The sequence below is a fragment of the Phocoena sinus genome, chromosome 9 (genome assembly GCF_008692025.1).
Source record: "Phocoena sinus isolate mPhoSin1 chromosome 9, mPhoSin1.pri, whole genome shotgun sequence".
NCBI lineage: Eukaryota > Metazoa > Chordata > Mammalia > Artiodactyla > Phocoenidae > Phocoena > Phocoena sinus.
Window position 1 is genome coordinate 86054642 of NC_045771.1, and position 18275 is coordinate 86072916.

General features: G+C 35.4%; 1 protein-coding gene across 8 annotated transcripts in view; it reads right to left on the reverse strand.

The window, feature by feature from the left end:
* Positions 1 to 18275, reverse strand: part of PHTF2 (putative homeodomain transcription factor 2) — a 167244-nt gene that overhangs the window by 121936 nt on the left and 27033 nt on the right. For all 8 annotated transcript variants that reach the window (XM_032642300.1, XM_032642295.1, XM_032642301.1 and 5 more), the window contains one exon: positions 14784 to 14863. In XM_032642300.1, the coding sequence (XP_032498191.1) occupies positions 14784 to 14828 (45 nt within the window). In that variant the 5' untranslated portion in view covers positions 14829 to 14863. The remainder of the gene's footprint in view (positions 1 to 14783; positions 14864 to 18275) is intronic.

An 18275-nucleotide genomic window follows, 5' to 3' on the forward strand; every position in this document is an offset into this window, starting at 1 on the left:
AAATTTTAATAACAAAACTGTCAGAAATTCTAGTACTATAAAAGGGCAGATAGATAGATACCTACGTCCTAGAATATCAAGGGAAAAAATGAGTTAAAGAGGCAAAATGCTAAAATATTTGAAGTGCCCAAGAAAACCACAACATTCCATACAGGACTCTTGCGGCAGACGGGTAACTTAAGTTGCATTAGGCGGTGATGAATGAATTCAACTGATTCACACAGGAAAGGGAGGGAATGGAAGGAAGGGAACCTGGCAAACAGCTCTGTGGTAGAACTGGGAGAACTCCAAGTTCTGGAAGAAGCCAAGGAGAGAAGGCCCTCATCAGCTCTTTGGCCTCTGTAGCAACCAGTAGGGGCTAGCCATATGGCAGAAGGAAGCAGCCATGGACTACCTCTCCTGAATGCTCTCTTGGTATTCCCTTTTAGTCCTCAAGAGATTAAAAAGATTAACCCTTAGAGCTAGTGATACAGTGTAATATCAGGGGTCCTCAATAGCCCCCAAGTGTCAAGCCCCCATCTTCAATTGGCAGCTGTAATCTGTAACCTAAAGATTAAAAAGCAAGTATATAGTTGATTTAACACCTCTCATTTATACTTAAGAAAAATCATTAAATCACTAAGAATAAAGGAATGAAGTCCTGCTATACTCTGAGGAGGACTTTAAAGGACCATACCTGTGTAATTTGATCCTATACACACCCCTCCTCCACAGTGATCCCAGGCTAGACAGGTGACTCAAACTGAGCCAAATTCTCTTTCCATTCCAATGTGAGGTGAACAGGAGAAACAGAGATGGATGACTAATAGAGGTGAATAAAATTAATACAACAGAGAAGTTTCTAGAAATTCTGAGGGGCCCAACATAGTCCTGGTTTGTCTTTCCTTCCCAGGTCTTGGCTGTCTGCTGTTGGCACAGTTGACGTGTGTAGTGAAAAGTAGAAGCAGAACACAGTGGTGTTTTTTCCTGGCCTAACTTTAACGAGAACATTGCTGTTAATGCAAACCAACACCACTCTGCATAATTTATGAAGATTGTTTATTTTCCAACTTGCTAGTATATGGCAGTGTGTTCTCAGTGAATTTATTAATCAAGGTACTGTCCAATTAAAAACTTTTCCCAAGAAGTCATCTTGGCAAAGATAATTTAACTGCTACTTTTCTACTTAACCTAACCTTGCATCATGAATTGTGAGAAGATCCTGCTAGTGAGGACAAAAACATTATTAGGTGCTATTATTAATCATAGGAAAATAATTCAAATATGCCTTACTTTATCAATCAGAGGGTCAAAAACACATTACTCAGGGTGAATACTAGAGTTCTATTTAACAATCCTATAACATTAATTCCCAGGTGTTAAAGCTTTTACAGCCAAAACTATAAAATTTAACATTACGCAATTAATAATTATTAGAATTTTCCAATAAATGTTATTTCAACAATTAGAATGGAAATTATTAAACTATTTAAAATACTTTTTAAAAGCTATTCATTACTTAAACAGCTTAATTTAAAAAAAATAAGGATTCATTTCTTTAGCTTCTAAATCATCAAAATACAGTGAAAGGCCAAATATAAATTCTACTTTGTCTTCACTTTACCACTAACAGTGCTGCACATATTTTATACATGAAGCTTAAGGAAAAAAACTTCCTCCCCCCCAAAAAAACTTCATCTTCTCACCTCGTCCAAGACAAGGCATTCAGCGACAACACAGATCATAATTCTCCTAGCCAAACACGCATTTATAAAAATTAACTTACTTAAATAACAATGACCAAAACCAAGCTAGTCAGGATACGTACAAGACTTCCAATAGACTAAGCAAATACATTTAAGCTAAAATGAGAGTTGTATGAATAAACAGTAACTGCGTAACTGCTGCTCCACTTATTGAGCAATTGTTGCTCTGTCATGGATTACAGTCCAAGCAGGAGACAAGACACACAGGACATATTTAATGCCACCACCCACAACCACCTGAAAGCCCACAGCAAAGGGAAAGAAAAGTGGCAGAAGAAATAGGCCAGATTTGGGTATCATGTTAGGAGCAGAATCACTCTCAGTTAAGGGAGTGCAGATTCTGTAGCCTATTCCAACTGGGTTTAAATTCTGGCTCCATCACGCATTCTCTACGTGACTGTGGGGAAACCACTAGACTTCTCTGAATCTTAGTTTCCTCAGTTACAAATTCAGGATAATGGCAGTAATGCCTATTTCATAAGGTTGTTGTGATAATTAAATGCAGGTAACATACTTAGGACAGTATGTAGCACATAGTAAGCATTCAATGAATGTCACCTGCTATTATTATTCAACTAGTTCAACAACCATGAAATAGGAAGCCTTGGGCCAATTATTTTACTTATACAATATCATTTAATCCTCATTTTTTAAAGAAAATTAAACAGACATAGAAAAGTTCAATAATTTGCCCAGAGTCATAAGACAGCAAATCAAAGAACCAGACTCAAACATAGCATGTCTGACCACAGGGGCCCTGCTTTTTGTTTTTTTCTCCTGGTTGATTTTCAAGTTATTAAGACTCAAGCATATCTGTATGTGGTACAAATTAAAATTGTGTCAAAGTGAAAGGGAATGTTTATTTTTAAAACTCTCAGACTCTGTGTGAGAACTTTCTCAAAATCATTCAGACTTATGGTTACCAATGGGGAGGGGGGATGAGGGAGGGATGGACTGGGAGTTTGGGGTTAGTAGATGCAAACTATGACATTTAAAATGGATAAGCAACAAGGACCTACTGTATATCACAGGAAACTATGTTCAGTATCCTGTGATAAACCATAATGGAAAAGAATATAAAAAGAATATATACATAACTGAATCACTTCACTGTACAACAGAAATTCACACAACATTGTAAATCAACTATACTTCAATTAAAAAAAATTTTTTTAAGTCAACATTTTTACCCCTATTTTGAAGATGAAGAAATTGAGTCTCACAGAGGTTGAAATAACTTGCCCATGTCAGACAGCTTTTAAGATACAGTTTGGATCCCATTTACAGATACAGATACCCATAGGCTGGCGTTCCATTACACAGTGCTACCTTCCAAGATAAATCTTTATTTTCTTTTCTCAAAATAATAGCGATCTGTGGAAACTACTATCTCTTAGTAGCAAACCCATTTCAAATTACTTGTTTAGATAAGAATTAAGTAAACATACCACCTATTTCAGATATATCCATTCTTTGACTTGCCAAGATTTAGGTTTTCTAATATTTATTTATTCATTCATTCATTCCACTTATATATTTATTATTATCAATTTATTTATTTTGGCCCCGCCGGGTCCCAGTTGTGGCATGTGGAATCTTAGTTGCGGAATATGGACTTCTTAGTTGTGGCATACGGGCTCTTAGTTGCGGCATGCACACAGGATCTAGTTTCCTGACCAGGGATCAAACCCGGGCCCCCTGCACTGGGAGCGTGGAGTCTTACCCACTGGACCACCAGGGAAGTCCCAAGATTTGTTTCTAATCAATCACATTCCCAAGAATAGCTATCACTTTTCCTTTGTATTCATGATTGTAGTTTTTAAAAGTCCAATTTTATTGCTTTCTTTGCATGTAAGACTTAATGCAAACCTGGAAGAGAAAAGATCCCACACCAACACACTTCGCGTAGCGTGAAGAAAAAAAAAAAAGAAACATAAATGTATATATTTAAAATATCTTCTCAACTGAACTGTTTAACTACTTTATAAGAGGTATGGGGCATGATTTACCCCCTAAACACAACTTGTTTTAGGTTTAAAGGTTCTGCCAACCTTGTAAATTCCCTGAACAGGGTTTCATCAGTCTAGTAAAACCAAAGGAACACATGAATAGGATAATTCCATAGATTTTTTACTGTATCAAACTGTAGATTAAAATAATAATACCAAAATAATCAATTAAAAGAAATGACTATGTAAATTAAACCACCAAGAGATGGCACTTCACAACCACTAAAATGTCTATAATTAAAAAAGACATGGGACTTCCCTGGAGGTCCAGTGGTTAAGACTCCACGCTCCCACTGCTGGAGCACAGGTTCGATCCCATTCAGGGAATTAAGATCCCACACGCCGCACGGCACGGCCAAAAAGAAAAAAAGACAGACAATAACAGGTTTGGGCAAGGATGTGGAGAAACTAAAATCCTCATATAATGCTTGTGGGAATGTAAAATGAAGCAGTCGCTTTGGAAAACAGTTTGGCAGTTATGACCTGGTAATTCCACTCCTAGTTATTATCCCAAGATAAATGAAAATGTATGTCCATATGAAGGTATGTACATGAATGTTTATACCTGCACCATTCATAATAGTCAAAAAGTGGAAACAATCCAAATGTCCATCAACTGTGAATAAACAAAATCTGGTACACCTATACAATGGGATTCTACTCAGCAATAAAAAGGAATGGAGTACTCACACATGCTACAACAGGAGTGAAACTCAGAAACAGCACGTTAAGTAAAGAAGCCAGACACAAAAGACACTAATGGCAGAAAAGGCAAATCTATAAGATACAAAAAGTAGATCAGTGGATTCATGGTGGTGGGGATGGGAAGGAGGAGTGACTACAAATGAGCAATACATTTCTTTTGATAGAAATCTTCTGAAATTAGACTGTGGTGATGGTTGTATAATACCATAAATTTAGTAAGAATTATTGAATTGTACACTTAAAACAAGTGAATTTTATCACTTTTAAGTTACATGTCAATAAAGCTCTTTTGTAAAAATGGAATAGCTATGTTTTTGTAAAATTTCTTTAAATAAAATAACATGACAAGCATTTAAAGGAAAATATATATATATATAGTCAGAATTTGGAATGAAAAGAATTTTCCATTAAGTTTTGACTCCTAGCAGGCTTTCCATCCCTGTATCTAGAAGACTGCTTCTGCTTTGTGTGTGTGTGTGTATATTCTAGATTATTAATTTTAATATTGCCCTAATATTAACTTGAATATTTATAGGATTTACTTCCCAAAGGATTTGAGATATCAAAACATTATGTAGTGAAAATTATAGTTCACTGCAACTAAGAAAATGTTAATATAAAGAAATTGTCTATGCTGTACAAATAACTGCTAAATTTATATTATTTGGAATTTTAGGATTCCTCTGAAAATATGTATATGTAACTTGTTTGAAATTATTAAATTTCCCATTTTCTAGAAATCTCTCCCCCAATCCTTCCACTCAGGAAATCATGTAATAATAACATCAGTATCAGGAGTATTGTTTGAAAAATAATACATGTATGAAAATTATGGGAAACTTGAAAGTAAAAGTGAAAAAAGTGTTGGCATTCATTAAAAAAACCCTTTACATCACGCAAGATGTCCATAAGAGGTATCTGTCTTTAAAATAACACCTACACTGTAGCATGAACTGACTGGGACCCTAACATGGATGGAAGGCCCCACCCCTGGTTACTAAAAGATATTAAGTGCCAGTTGAGGCAGTTAATGCTGTTAATAATAATAACAAGAAACAGCATTTGATATTATTTATCAAATGCCAGACACACTTTCCATGTACTAACTTAATAAATCCTCACAATTCTATGAAGTAGAGATTATTGCTATCCCTATTTTATAGTTACAAAAATTTAGGTTGTACAAATTTTAACAGTAAGTAGCAGAATACAGCAATTCAAAACCAGATGTACTGGCTCCACAAATGAGGCCTTACCCATCAGTAATTTAATTCACATCCTTACACAAAAACCACCCTATATTCTTTTGCCTTGGCTCTGATCACTAAGAAGTACCTGGGAAGGGTGGCATTTAGCCCCTAATCATTGTCAGATACTTCTGTCTCTACTGACTCTCCATGGCTGCCTTGCCAGCTGGGAAGCTGTCAGGCCTATTAAGAAAGCAAATGAGCCCAAGCACCTATGGTCAGCTAATCTGTGACAAAGGAGGCAAGAATATACAATGGAGAAAAGACAGTCTCTTCAGTAAGTGGTGCTGGGAAAACTAGACAGCTACATGTAAAAGAATGAAATTAGAACACTCCCTAACACCACACACAAAAATAAACTCAAAATGGATTAAAGACCTAAATATAAGGCCAAACTCTATAAAACTCTTAGAGGAAAACATAAGCAGAACACTCTTTGACATAAATCGCAGCAAGACCTTTTTTGACCCACCTCCTAGAGTAATGAAAATAAAAACAAAAATAAACAAATGAGACCTAATTAACTTAAAAGCTTTTGCACAGCAAAGGAAACCGTAAGCAAGATGAAAAGACAACCCTCAAAATGGGAGAAAATATTTGCAAATGAAGCAAAGGACAAGGGATTAATCTCCAAAATATACAAACACCTCATGCAGCTCAATATCAAAAAAAACAAACAACTCAATCAAAAACTGGGTGGAAGACATTTCTCCAAACAAGACATACAGATGGCCAAGAGGGACATGAAAAGATGCTCAACATCACTAATTATTAGAGAAATGCAGATCAAAACAACAATGAAGTATCACCTCACACCAGTCAGAATGGCCATCGTCAAAAAATCTACAAAAAATGAATGCTGGAGAGGATTTCCTCCTACACTGTTGGTGGGAATGTAAATTGGTACAGCCACTATGAAAAACAGTATGGAGGCTCCTCAAAAAACTAAAAATAGAACTACCATATGACTCAGCAATCCCAGACCTGGGCATATACCTGGAGAAAACCATAATTCAAGAAGACACATGCACCCCAACGTTCATTGCAGCACTATTTACAATAGCCAGGACTGGAAGCAACCTAAATGTCCATCAACAGAGGAATGGATAAAGAAGATGTGGTACATATATACAACGGAATATTACTCGGCCATAAAAAGGAACGAAATAGTGCCATTTGCTGAGACATGGATAGACCTAGAGACTGTCATACAGAGTGAAGTCAGAAAGAGAAAAACAAATATCGTATAATATCACTTATATGTGGAATCTAGAAAAATCGTACAGATGAACTTATTTGCAAAGCAGAAAAAGAGACACAGATGTAGAGAACAAACTTATGGATACCAAGGGGGGAAGGGGAGGAATGAATTGGGAGACTGGGATTGGCATATATACACTACTATGCATAAAACAGATAACTAAAGAGAACCTACTGTATAGCACAGGGAACTCTACTCAGTGCTCTGTGGTGACCTAAATGGGAAGGAAATCTAAAAAAGAGGGGATATATATATACGTATAACTGATTCACTTTGATGTACAGCAGAAACTAACACTACACTGTAAAGCAACTATACGCCAATAATAAATAAATAAAATATTGATTTCTCAACACAAAAAAAAGGAAAGGAGAATATACAAAACTCTTCCTGAAGTACAATCTACTCAGCTCTAAAAATATCTAAAATAGGTAATATTATTAGTAACCACAGGGTAACCATAAAGATTAAGTGTGCTAATACATATTGAGCTAACAACAGTAACAGACATATAAGAGCTCAAAATGTTAGCTATTATGTCATTTTGATGAATTACCTAATGCTTCCCTTTCCTTAATAACGCAGCATGAGACAAGGAAAGAAGGTATATGCCTTAACTGCATTATTTTAATATTTATAATAAGATATACTCTGGTTTATTATTCTAAAACATAACCCCAACTAAATGATGCATACATATTAGGAATCAAGACTACAGTACCTTCCTTGTTTACATATTTCTAACAGTTTACTATAAATAGCATGAAAAGCTGTATCATATTTTTAAAGCAATTTAAATTAATGCCAAGAGTATTAACTTATCTTGGTTACATTTGTATTTTAGAAAATACCTAACATATTATTGCTGCTCATTCAATCATGTGAAATAAAAAATGAGATCATAAAACATTTAAGTTATTCAAAATCAAACACATTAAACTGTTTAGCTTCCTTCCACTTACCTATATAAGGTAAAATTAATATGGAGAAAAAGTTAAGATAACTTGCTCCTGGGTGCTCAGTCCAGATTCCCCAGAATTAGAATCTGAGGGACCTTGACCACTATCGTCATTGGGCAAGAAAAGGTTTGCTGTAATTGCAAGAATCCAGGTAGCCAAAATTGCTACTGAGAGTGACTACAGGTATGCCTACAGAAGTTATACTGTTCATCTTCCCTATGTAGAATTAGGAAAAACTGTGCAGAGGAAGAAATGAACCATTTATCCAGATAGTACTTTAGACTGTGCTAAAGTACTAACCTTTGGTAAGCGCTTTGGAAAGCATCTGCAATCTTATACTGTACATACTAGTACTATATATATTCTTATACTGATGAGACAACTGAGGCTGTCAGAAAGTTCTGCACCTAGTTGCAGAAGCTGAAAGAGGAATATGGGAACATAAACATTCTTCATTAAGGTTTATCTACAGATTAAATGAAGAGCTCTTTTAAACAGTCAAAAAAAAAAACCTTTCAAATTAAACAAATGAATTTTATAAAAGTTTCTTCAGTGTGTTTTTCAAAGCAACTTTAGTACAGGAGAAAAGAGTGGCCTGAAAGTCAGCAGATCTGAGTTTTGGTTTTATCATTAATTCATGACTATGATCAACTTATTAGATCTACAGGCATCAGGTTTCTCATCTGTAAAGCAAAATGTTTAACAGGAACTAGATGATCTCTAAAGTCAAACCATCTTGACTACTGCATAGCATAGTTTCTTTCTTCCTTGTAAATAAAATTCAAACTCAAATTATTTATTTTAGAAATACCCAAACTGGAGAGAGCATGAGGGTGGAAAATTTTAAGAACTTCATGACCAAAACGCAGGAGAAAAATCTTAGGTGAAAAGGTACATATTTCAGTAACTAAACTAACCAATGTATTTACGCTAGGAAAAGACTTATTTTTGGCAAGTAAGTGACATTGAAAAGGAAATGGTGGAAAACATGAGCATTGATTGAAGCAAAGAAAGTTAAGGCTTATAAATTATACTTAATCATATCTCTGCTGTACAAGTGTTAGACAAATATCAACTAAATACTTACTGTTCTAATATTGGATGGGTATTAGAAGACTGACATTTTAGGTTTCTCCTTTACAAGTAAGAATCTTTTTAGCCTCATGAGAATTTTTAGAATCCATGAAATAAAGCACTCTGATAAGTCTGGGGAAAAATTCCTCTGATAAGTGTATGAATATGAGATAATAATAATAGAAATAACTCTCATTTATTGAAGGCTTACCCTGTGTAGAGCACTTTGCTAACACTTTGCATGTATCATCATCATTTAAAATATAAAAGTCAGTGTTTATATATATGAAGAAAGTGAAATTCAGAGACACAATCTGTCCAGAATTATACAGGCTTTCAAGAACAAGGATTCAAATCTCTGCTTTCCAACCCCAAAACCTATGTTCTTGTTACCATGAAGATATACTGTCTCCTACAGTGGTCACTCTCAAAGGGGTCAGGCTGTGACTAAAAGGGAGCCTGAAGGTTTTGTAAAGCCGGTAACATTCTGTTTCTCGATCTGAGTCCTATTTTATAAACAGGATACAAACAGTTCTGAACACAAGCAGTTGGTCAGTTTGTAAATATATGTGTAAATATGTAAATATATTATATATAATAAATAATAATCTGTGTGGTTTTGTGTATATATTATATACCACAATAAAACATATATTCTCTATGCATTAGTCGGGACACTCTTTTACAAGTATAAGTCCAATTCAAACTATCTTCAACAAGAAGGGGAAGTTTAAGGACTTCCCTGGTGGCGCACTGGTTAAGAATCCGCCTGCCAATTCAGAGGACACGGGTTCGAGCCCTGGTCTGTGAAGATCCCACATGCCGCGGAGCAACTAAGCCCGTGTGCCACAGCTCCTGAGCCTGCGCTCTAGAGCCCGCGAGCCACAACTACTGAAGCCCCTGTGCCAAGAGAAACCACCGCAATGAGAAGCCCATGCACCACAATGAAGAGTAGCCCCTGTTCGCCACAACTAGAGAAAGCCCACACGCAGCAACGAAGACCCAATGCAGCCAAAAATAAATAAATAATTTTTTCTTTAAAAAGGAAAATTTATTGGCTAAACAACTCAAAGGTCAGGGGTGAAGCTAATCTCAGGGTGGAATGAATCCAGGGACAAGAGCACCTGCTGGCCTGTGGCTGTCTGCTTTTTCCCTATTCCTGACGACTCTCTGTGCTCTCTCATTCTCTTCTTCTAAAACTTTTTCCATGTCGTGGTAACATGCTTAGACTTTCATACTTCTAAATGAAAGTTCCTAAATGAAAGAAGCAAAAGAGTCTTTTCCAGCAGCTCTAATTAAAAACAAAACAAAACAAAACAAAAACAAAAAACTATAGCAGGACAGTTTGGGTCGTCAGATTTACCTGAACCCATCACTGTGGCCAAGGAAATGAGGTACCATTTCTGGTCTGGTCTTAGTCACATACCCACCTCTTTGGTCAGATGGAAGAAGTATGTGCAGCACATACTCCTGCTGGTCATTAAAGAAACTGCAGAGTACTGACCACCACTCCAATGTCTCATCTACTAAATTCCAAGTCATAAGATGCATTACTAGTATTCTTTTTAAGAGTGATACTTCATATTTATTCAACAATTCATAAACCAATTTAAAAACCTTTTAAAAAACTATATTTAAAGTTGATTCACTCCTTCATAACCCTGTGAGGCACAGAGAGGAAGCACTACCATCCTCAGATTACAAAAGAAGGAACTGAGGCTCAGAGAGATTAACACATTCAATATTACAAGCTGATAAATGTCACAAAATCGAATACAAGTGCTCTTTCAACCATATCATACTATAAGGCACAGTAGTCTAAAATTACATTAAAGATTTAATGGTACCTATGAGAATATGGTTCAAGGAAAAAAAAAGCTTAAAAGACAAAATGTGATAAACCCATTTGTCTGAGGCTCAGTACTTCTATTTGGTAGATCTTAATTTTACATCTACTATTATAAGCATTCAGAGGCAAAAGAGCACTATACAGGAAACCACATGCCATCAGAAAGCATTTCTTGGTTATCACTTAACATGCCTTCAGCTGCAAGGAAATAAACTTCAAGTGACTGAAAAAATAAGGGGATTTATTATCTCATACAGTAAGAAGTCCCAAGATAAGACAATTCCAGAGTTAATTAATTCCATGGCTCAAAAAATCCTTAAAAACTCAGGACCTTTCCATCTTTCAACTCTGCCAGACTTGGCCAGCTGTCAAGCTCCCTTCTGGGGAGCAAGTTCATTACAACAGCTTCAGGCGACAGAGCTTCACCCACTAATGTCCAGAGACAGGAAACAGACCCTCTGTCTCATTTCATTCATTTACCTATGTTAAATTAGTTAATATATGTAAAGCATCTAGAAAATGCCTGGCACATAATAAATGTTATATAACTGTTAGGGGAAACACTGACTGAAACCACCCACCCTGGCCAGGCACCACAATAACCATCTGCATGAGTTGTTTTACAACAGGAGGTCCTGGTAAGGAACATGGAACTAACAAGCCACCACCAACTGGAAGAATTTGGGAAAGGTCAATAGGAGATGCCAGTCCATATGTCCTACCAACCTCCCAGAATCCTCCTCACTGGAATCCATCTTGGCTGAGTGATGCGTGCGCCGCCAGGAAGGACCCTGAGTCAGAATGATTGGCCAGAGACAACCCGGAAACTAATCCCATCACCATAAAACCCGAGACTGCAATCCACATGGCAGAGCAGTCCTCCTGGGTTCCCTTACCCTCCTGCTCTCCACCCGGGTGCCCCTTAATAAAGTCTCTTGCTTTGTCAGCACGTGTGTCCCCTCAGACAATTCATTTACGAGTGTTGGACAAGAGCCCACTCTCAGGCCCTGGAAGGGGTCCCTCCTGCAAGAAAAGGATTTTTTTTTTTACAAGCCTATATTTAAGAGGAACACAAATCTATATGACCAAAGAGCAGTGAAAGGAACTCTCAGGCTGATGATAAAAGGAAATACCACGATGGCAGATGAGAGGCATGACTTGAGAACAATCCATCCAAGAATGGAGCAGGAGGTCACAGAGTTCTAGGAGGGTCATTCCCAAGAAAGGAAAAAAAGAAATTGGTAGAATACCTGAATGTGACTGACTACAACAAAAGTTGTTCAGTTCTGTCAGAGACTTTCAAGAACTAGAAAAACAAAGAAAACATAAAAACTGTTGCACAGACAGGAAATATTATCACAGATACTACATGATGTTGCTCTAAATACTGCACACACAAACATAAGCCTTGAATACTGATTTAACCAAAATTTTACTCACTGGGAGGATGCGGTAGGGGGATTGGAAAGAAATCATAAAAAAGCTAAATCCTTATCATACAGACAAAAATCAACAAAAAACATCTATAATGTGGGCCCCTTGCCCACTACTTTCTGGAGACAACTGAGTAGATTCTAAATAACAGTTACCACTCAGATCGCTAAACTGTATAACTATTTAGTGACAATTAATTGCTTTGTGGCAGAGGCTAATAATCATCTTAAATTTGAAGGCTGCCTCAGAGACCCAGACTTTCCATAGTTTTTTCTCCCTCTTGTTCCCTCATGGCGTTTTAGCATGGAACTAGCAGGGAAAACAGAGAGGAAGTTATGGTATAAATATGGGTATCTGGTCACTGATTTTGGTTGTATGACTTAATTTCTTTTGCACCTTTATAACTTGGGCAAAGTAGGTATGTATAAAAAAAAAGTAAATACCATAAAAAAAACTAAACAGTGTTATTCAACAGGGCATTATTCCATTTTTAGCAGGGCAGTTCTTTTTGGTGCCCTACGATAGCTCTATGAGGCTATCTTAGAGCACAGGTATGCAAACTAAGGCCTGTGGACCAAATCTAATGTATTGCTGGTTTCTGTAAATTAAGTTTTATTGAAACACAGTCATGCCATTCATTTCATTCATTTACACATTGTCTATGGCTGCTTTTGTCCTGTAAAAGCAGAGTTGAGTAGTTTCCACAGAGACCTATGGCCCTCAAAGCCTAAAACACTTACCACCCGATCCTTTACAGAAAAAGTTTGCCAACTCTAATTTAGAATACTGCATGATATTTTGTATCCAATTCCTACCCACAAATGTCAGTATTCCCCAAAAAGTAATTATGAAAACCCCAACTTCACACCCTATATTTGCAACCCACCCTCCCCTACTCCCTACCAGGATGAAGAGTAGCAGAACTTTGAAACACCAACTGCCTCCAGGGAGCAGAACTCAGAGGTTGGATAAGGACAGGAAAGGGTACCAATAGGGGCTGTTATTTTTGTTTTCAAAAAGTCTTGAAATACTAAATCTTTCAAAGTATTCACACGTATTCTCAAGAAAATTAAATTTAAAATCAAAAGAAAACAATAGAGCAAATCAAATCTGGTTAATGGTTCTGGTGACTCTCTAACATAATATGTGATTATATTTGCTAGATATAATTTGTTTTATCTGTTAGGGTTGCTCCGGAGAATTTTTTGGTTGCACGTAACCAAAGCTGCTAGATAGATGACCCGCAGATAAGAAGGCTGTAACTGTGCTAAAACTGAATGTGAGTATAATATTTGAAACTCTCCAATCTCAAGAAAGGTCAATTAACCTAACGCATCCTACAAATGATCTTCAGTGAAGTTTGAAATTTTTAAACCTAAAAAGTCCGATAGATAAAATGTTTAATAAATATTACTAACTCCCATAAGTAGAAATTAAGAGAAAAGCTTTCAAAGATCTATGTAGGAAAAAAAATTAGTTTTCTTTAATTCAGCTTTCTTTTAAGTTGACTGGAAATTTAAAAGTAAAGATGACACTAATATAAAAACATAAAAGATTGAATTAATAGTATGATCAACATCAATACTTCCAATTCATTACTTTACGAGAAAAATGTGATACTGTATATCTGTGGTATGTTCTACCCAGAAAAGAAATGACACATCCAAAGACAGACTGTATTCTTAGGTATGTCTAATCTTTAAAGTGTGCTAATTTACCACTTATTTACAATTTAACTAAATTTTAAAATTGTCTGATTTTCCCATACATAGGAAAACCTTTAAATATATAATTATCTTTGTTAATAGGAACCTAATGAATAAGGCATCAAAAACGTTTTAAAATGTGAAAACAAACATACTTCACTATATAAGCTAAAAATCTAAGATACCACATAAAACAACAATACATTTTAAAGAGTGTAAACAACACTCTTCAGGAATAAACAGCTTACTGTATCTTCAAAAAAGGCATCAGAATTTGTACTTTATAAACAAAACATTACACTGGTAAAGCTTATTTTGAAACGTAGGATGACACAGCTAGTTAAGTAGTTGTGACGACTTTTCCTACAACATCAAAATAAACATTTTAATATTTCAGTTTGAAAAATACAGTCTCCAAAGGTTTATTCTACTGAAAAGATTCAGCTGTTGAATTATGACTTACAAGAAATAGACTTAAACTATAGTTTCCCTTGTTATAAAATTATAACTGCTCTGTTAATCTAGCTTTCTTCAAAAGAAATGCAAGAAAAAATTTAATGCTTTCATAAAATGCTAACTGTATTCATAATCCTGGAAATTTGGTTTATATTTTAACTAAAAATCATTAATCTAGCTACTTTGATAATGTGGAGTAAAAAGTAGAGAAAAATATTTCTAAGCACCACCTTTCTTATTTTCGGTAATACTTGACATAAATCCATCGTATTAAAAGAAAGCATGTGTTTTTAGAACAAAAACATTTAAAAGGTTAAAAGCTTTGACTATCAACTTACCTTCTTTTGATACCACACTATAGCATCTGTGACTTTGGACGCCATTTATTCCACTGAGATCACACATTCGTCATTTTAGGCTGTGCAAGAGAGAAAAACATACAAAGGACTTGACTTCCACCTTCTAAAAGGAGACTGAACAACATGTATACATAGCACTCTGGTTACTTGCACAGCAGGGGTGTATGACTATACTTATATTACACCCTTCCTCATTACTATTTTAGCAACAGGTTTCCTTAAGTGAACAAAAATCAGTTGCCATAAGAAAAGGATCTTTCTACATGAATATAACACTTAAATTTTCTTACAAAATAGTTGAATTGTTTTTTAAAAAATAAGTCTTTTAAATAAATTTCAGAATTTTCCAGGTTATACTGGAAATTTTTCATTTATAAATTCACATATGATAGGAATCAATCCATTCACTCAGTAACAGATCAGTTGTGCTTCAGCTTCTATCTAGGAACTAGCATCAATTACAGCTGCTAAAGGATGGCTTGATAGAGATTCCAAAATTTATAATCATATTTAATTTTCCCTGATGCTCAGTAAACACAAAGTTGAACTAAAATCAAATAGCTAGAGAAACCTAATTAATGTATGTTAAATACTAAGCTAATATTAGAGTTAATTACACAGGAATAGCTACTATTAAGGACTTCTCAGATATCACAGTTTGCTAACCTTCAGAAATTTACCACAGACTACTTCATAAGCATCTTTCTGGATACTAAACTTAATGGTTCCTTACTCCTAGAGAAAATTAATTTCAGACTGATTCCAGTTACCTCTGGAATACTTTTCTAGTCTTAATACTACACCAGCATGGAGGGCATCTCTGGCAGGTGTTAAGGATGAGCTTAAACAGGTTCAAACGCACAATTCATTGCAGAACTCATTACAAATTAGGATCATCCAAGGCCAAACAGGATCTCAAGAAAATTCTGAGAGTAGAGCACCCTGCTCAGCCAATCCTAGCACATGCAGATCTGCAACCGGCGAGATGCTAACACTACAGAGTTTGCCCAGAGTAAACAAAATACCAGAGGCTTTATACTCCATTCTTGGGAGCATATAAGGATTCAAATATAATGACAATTATCACCAGCAAGTTCAAATATTCAGATCAACTTCTAAAATTTAAGGCAGAATTTACTTACTGCCTGTATTTTTTTAACTTTTATTGAAATATAGTTGATTTACAATGTTGTGACTGCATATATTTTTGACAGTGTTAGAGACCAGATTATTTATTACCTTTCCTAAGATACTGATTGCATCTTTAACTGATCAAATTCAAGTAAACCATGTTTTGAAAACCTCATAAATTCCCTGGCATCATGGAAAGAGAAGGAGCATAGAGTCAAAAGATGAGAATTCAAATGGTTCCACTAACTAATATGCAATATTGAAGAAGTCACTTCACCTCTATGATCTAGTTTCTTTCACTTATAAAACAGGAGTAACTGTACCTATCTATCCCTTATAGAGTTTTTGTGACTAATAAATAAGACAATATACATAAATGCTTACCAAAGTCTAGTACATATAGATGGTCAATTATAATTATTTTATTAATTTTATATTTTAAAATTCCCCAATTCAGGAACTGGGAAATATTTATATTTCCTTTTTTAAACATGGCAAACAGGTTAGAGAAGAAAAACGTGCAATCAGTTTTTGTTGACAGTTAAAATAAAAATAGTTACCTGATTATCCTAAGACTGCAACGTCAATTCCCCACTCCATACACATGGATTATTTAGAGATTTCAAAGTTCACCTCCTCTGAAGTTTCTCAGTCAGATGTGGCTACCTTTATTTCTCTTACCAGGGTTCTGGGGGGAAGCTTGTCCTTACTGACTTAAAATCTTCCATTTTTTGTTTTTCTGTCCTGGAGGTCTTTGGGAGTAATTCATTAACTTAAACCACATTTTGTCCTAGAGGTTTTACCTTGATTCGGTCAGCAGACTATTCATTACAACATTACACCTTCATTATAATTGTCTGTGAAGACTATAGTTTATGTTTTCCAAACTGGTTATAACTCTCCTCCCTCTCCTGTCCCCACCTTGCCAAATGCAAACTACAAAAAGTATGAAAATATCAATTTTTCACTTTACTGTCCTTTAATCTCACTGAATCTTTACTGACAAAAATTCCAGCTTATCTACCAAAATAAAGATCCTCTTTCTAATCCCCAGTGGTGTAAATAATATGCATTTCATATAGAAAATGTGAAAGGATTTTTTATTCACCTAATCTATTAAATATATAAGATATTTAATATATTTGGGGAATATTTAAATGGTCATATAAATAGTATTTTTTTTTTTTTTAAGAAAAAGCTTCAGTGGAAGTGAGGAAAATAGTACCTGGTTCAAATAAAATAATCTCAAAGTTTTTTTATATACTTTGGTTTACACCAAGCTACACTAAGAAATAAATTTCAAAAATCAACTCTAACAGTACACTAGGTACATAAAATGTTCTAAATATTTTAATTATATTCATTTGGATTTACGGACATAAAATTTCAATCAATTTTGTTTAAAAAAAAGAAACACAACCTTTCTTCAGGTAATGGTAAGTTCTGCTCTACATACTCATTTAACAGTTTTTCCATTGTGTCAACAACCTTTCAGTGACACGGAGTGGCTCATATCTATTTTTAAAACAGGTTTTACAGCATGCTAAGACAGATTCCTGAATCAGACATCTGACAAAGCACAGACACATGAGTACAAACAACAAGAAATAATAAATCAACAAATGATTTCATGAATAATAAAGATTATTTCTAAAGCTTTTCCAACTTCTTTAATTCTAACGGTCCAGGAATACAGGTTTATAGTATCTTTTATCATGATAGTTCATGATAAATACTGTTTATGCTAAATTGACACTAAAATTAATTTACAGAAAAAAGTAGAATATTAAGCTTATTGGGTACCTTAAACAGAGGATCTTAATATTTTTGATCAAATAATTTGATAGAAAAATGATATTAAGATATAAAAATAATCCAACTGTGAAAACACAGAGCTAACCATAGGCATAACAGTTAAATATTGCCATAGAGAGTTACTCTGAGCTAATTCTCTCGACGCTGCTTTAGTCATCATACTTGTCAAAACATCTGAAATTACTCTTTACTATGTCAAGGTCTACACAAAATGCATTTATAATGCCAAAGACTAGGATAGAGGGAAAAGATGACTATGAAGAGACAGTATGTTAAGTCTGCTTTAATAGAATCTCACTATCAGGGGCTTGCCTGGTGGCGCAGTGGTTAAGAATCCACCTGCCAATGAAGGGGACACAGGTTCGAGCCCTGGTCCGGGAAGATCCTACATGCTGTGGATCAACTAAGCCCATGCACCACAACTACTGAGCCTGTGCTCTAGAGCCCGCGAGCCACAACTACTGAAGCCCGCGCCTAGAGCCTGCGCTCTGCAACAAGAGAAGCCACCGCAATGAGAAGCCTGCT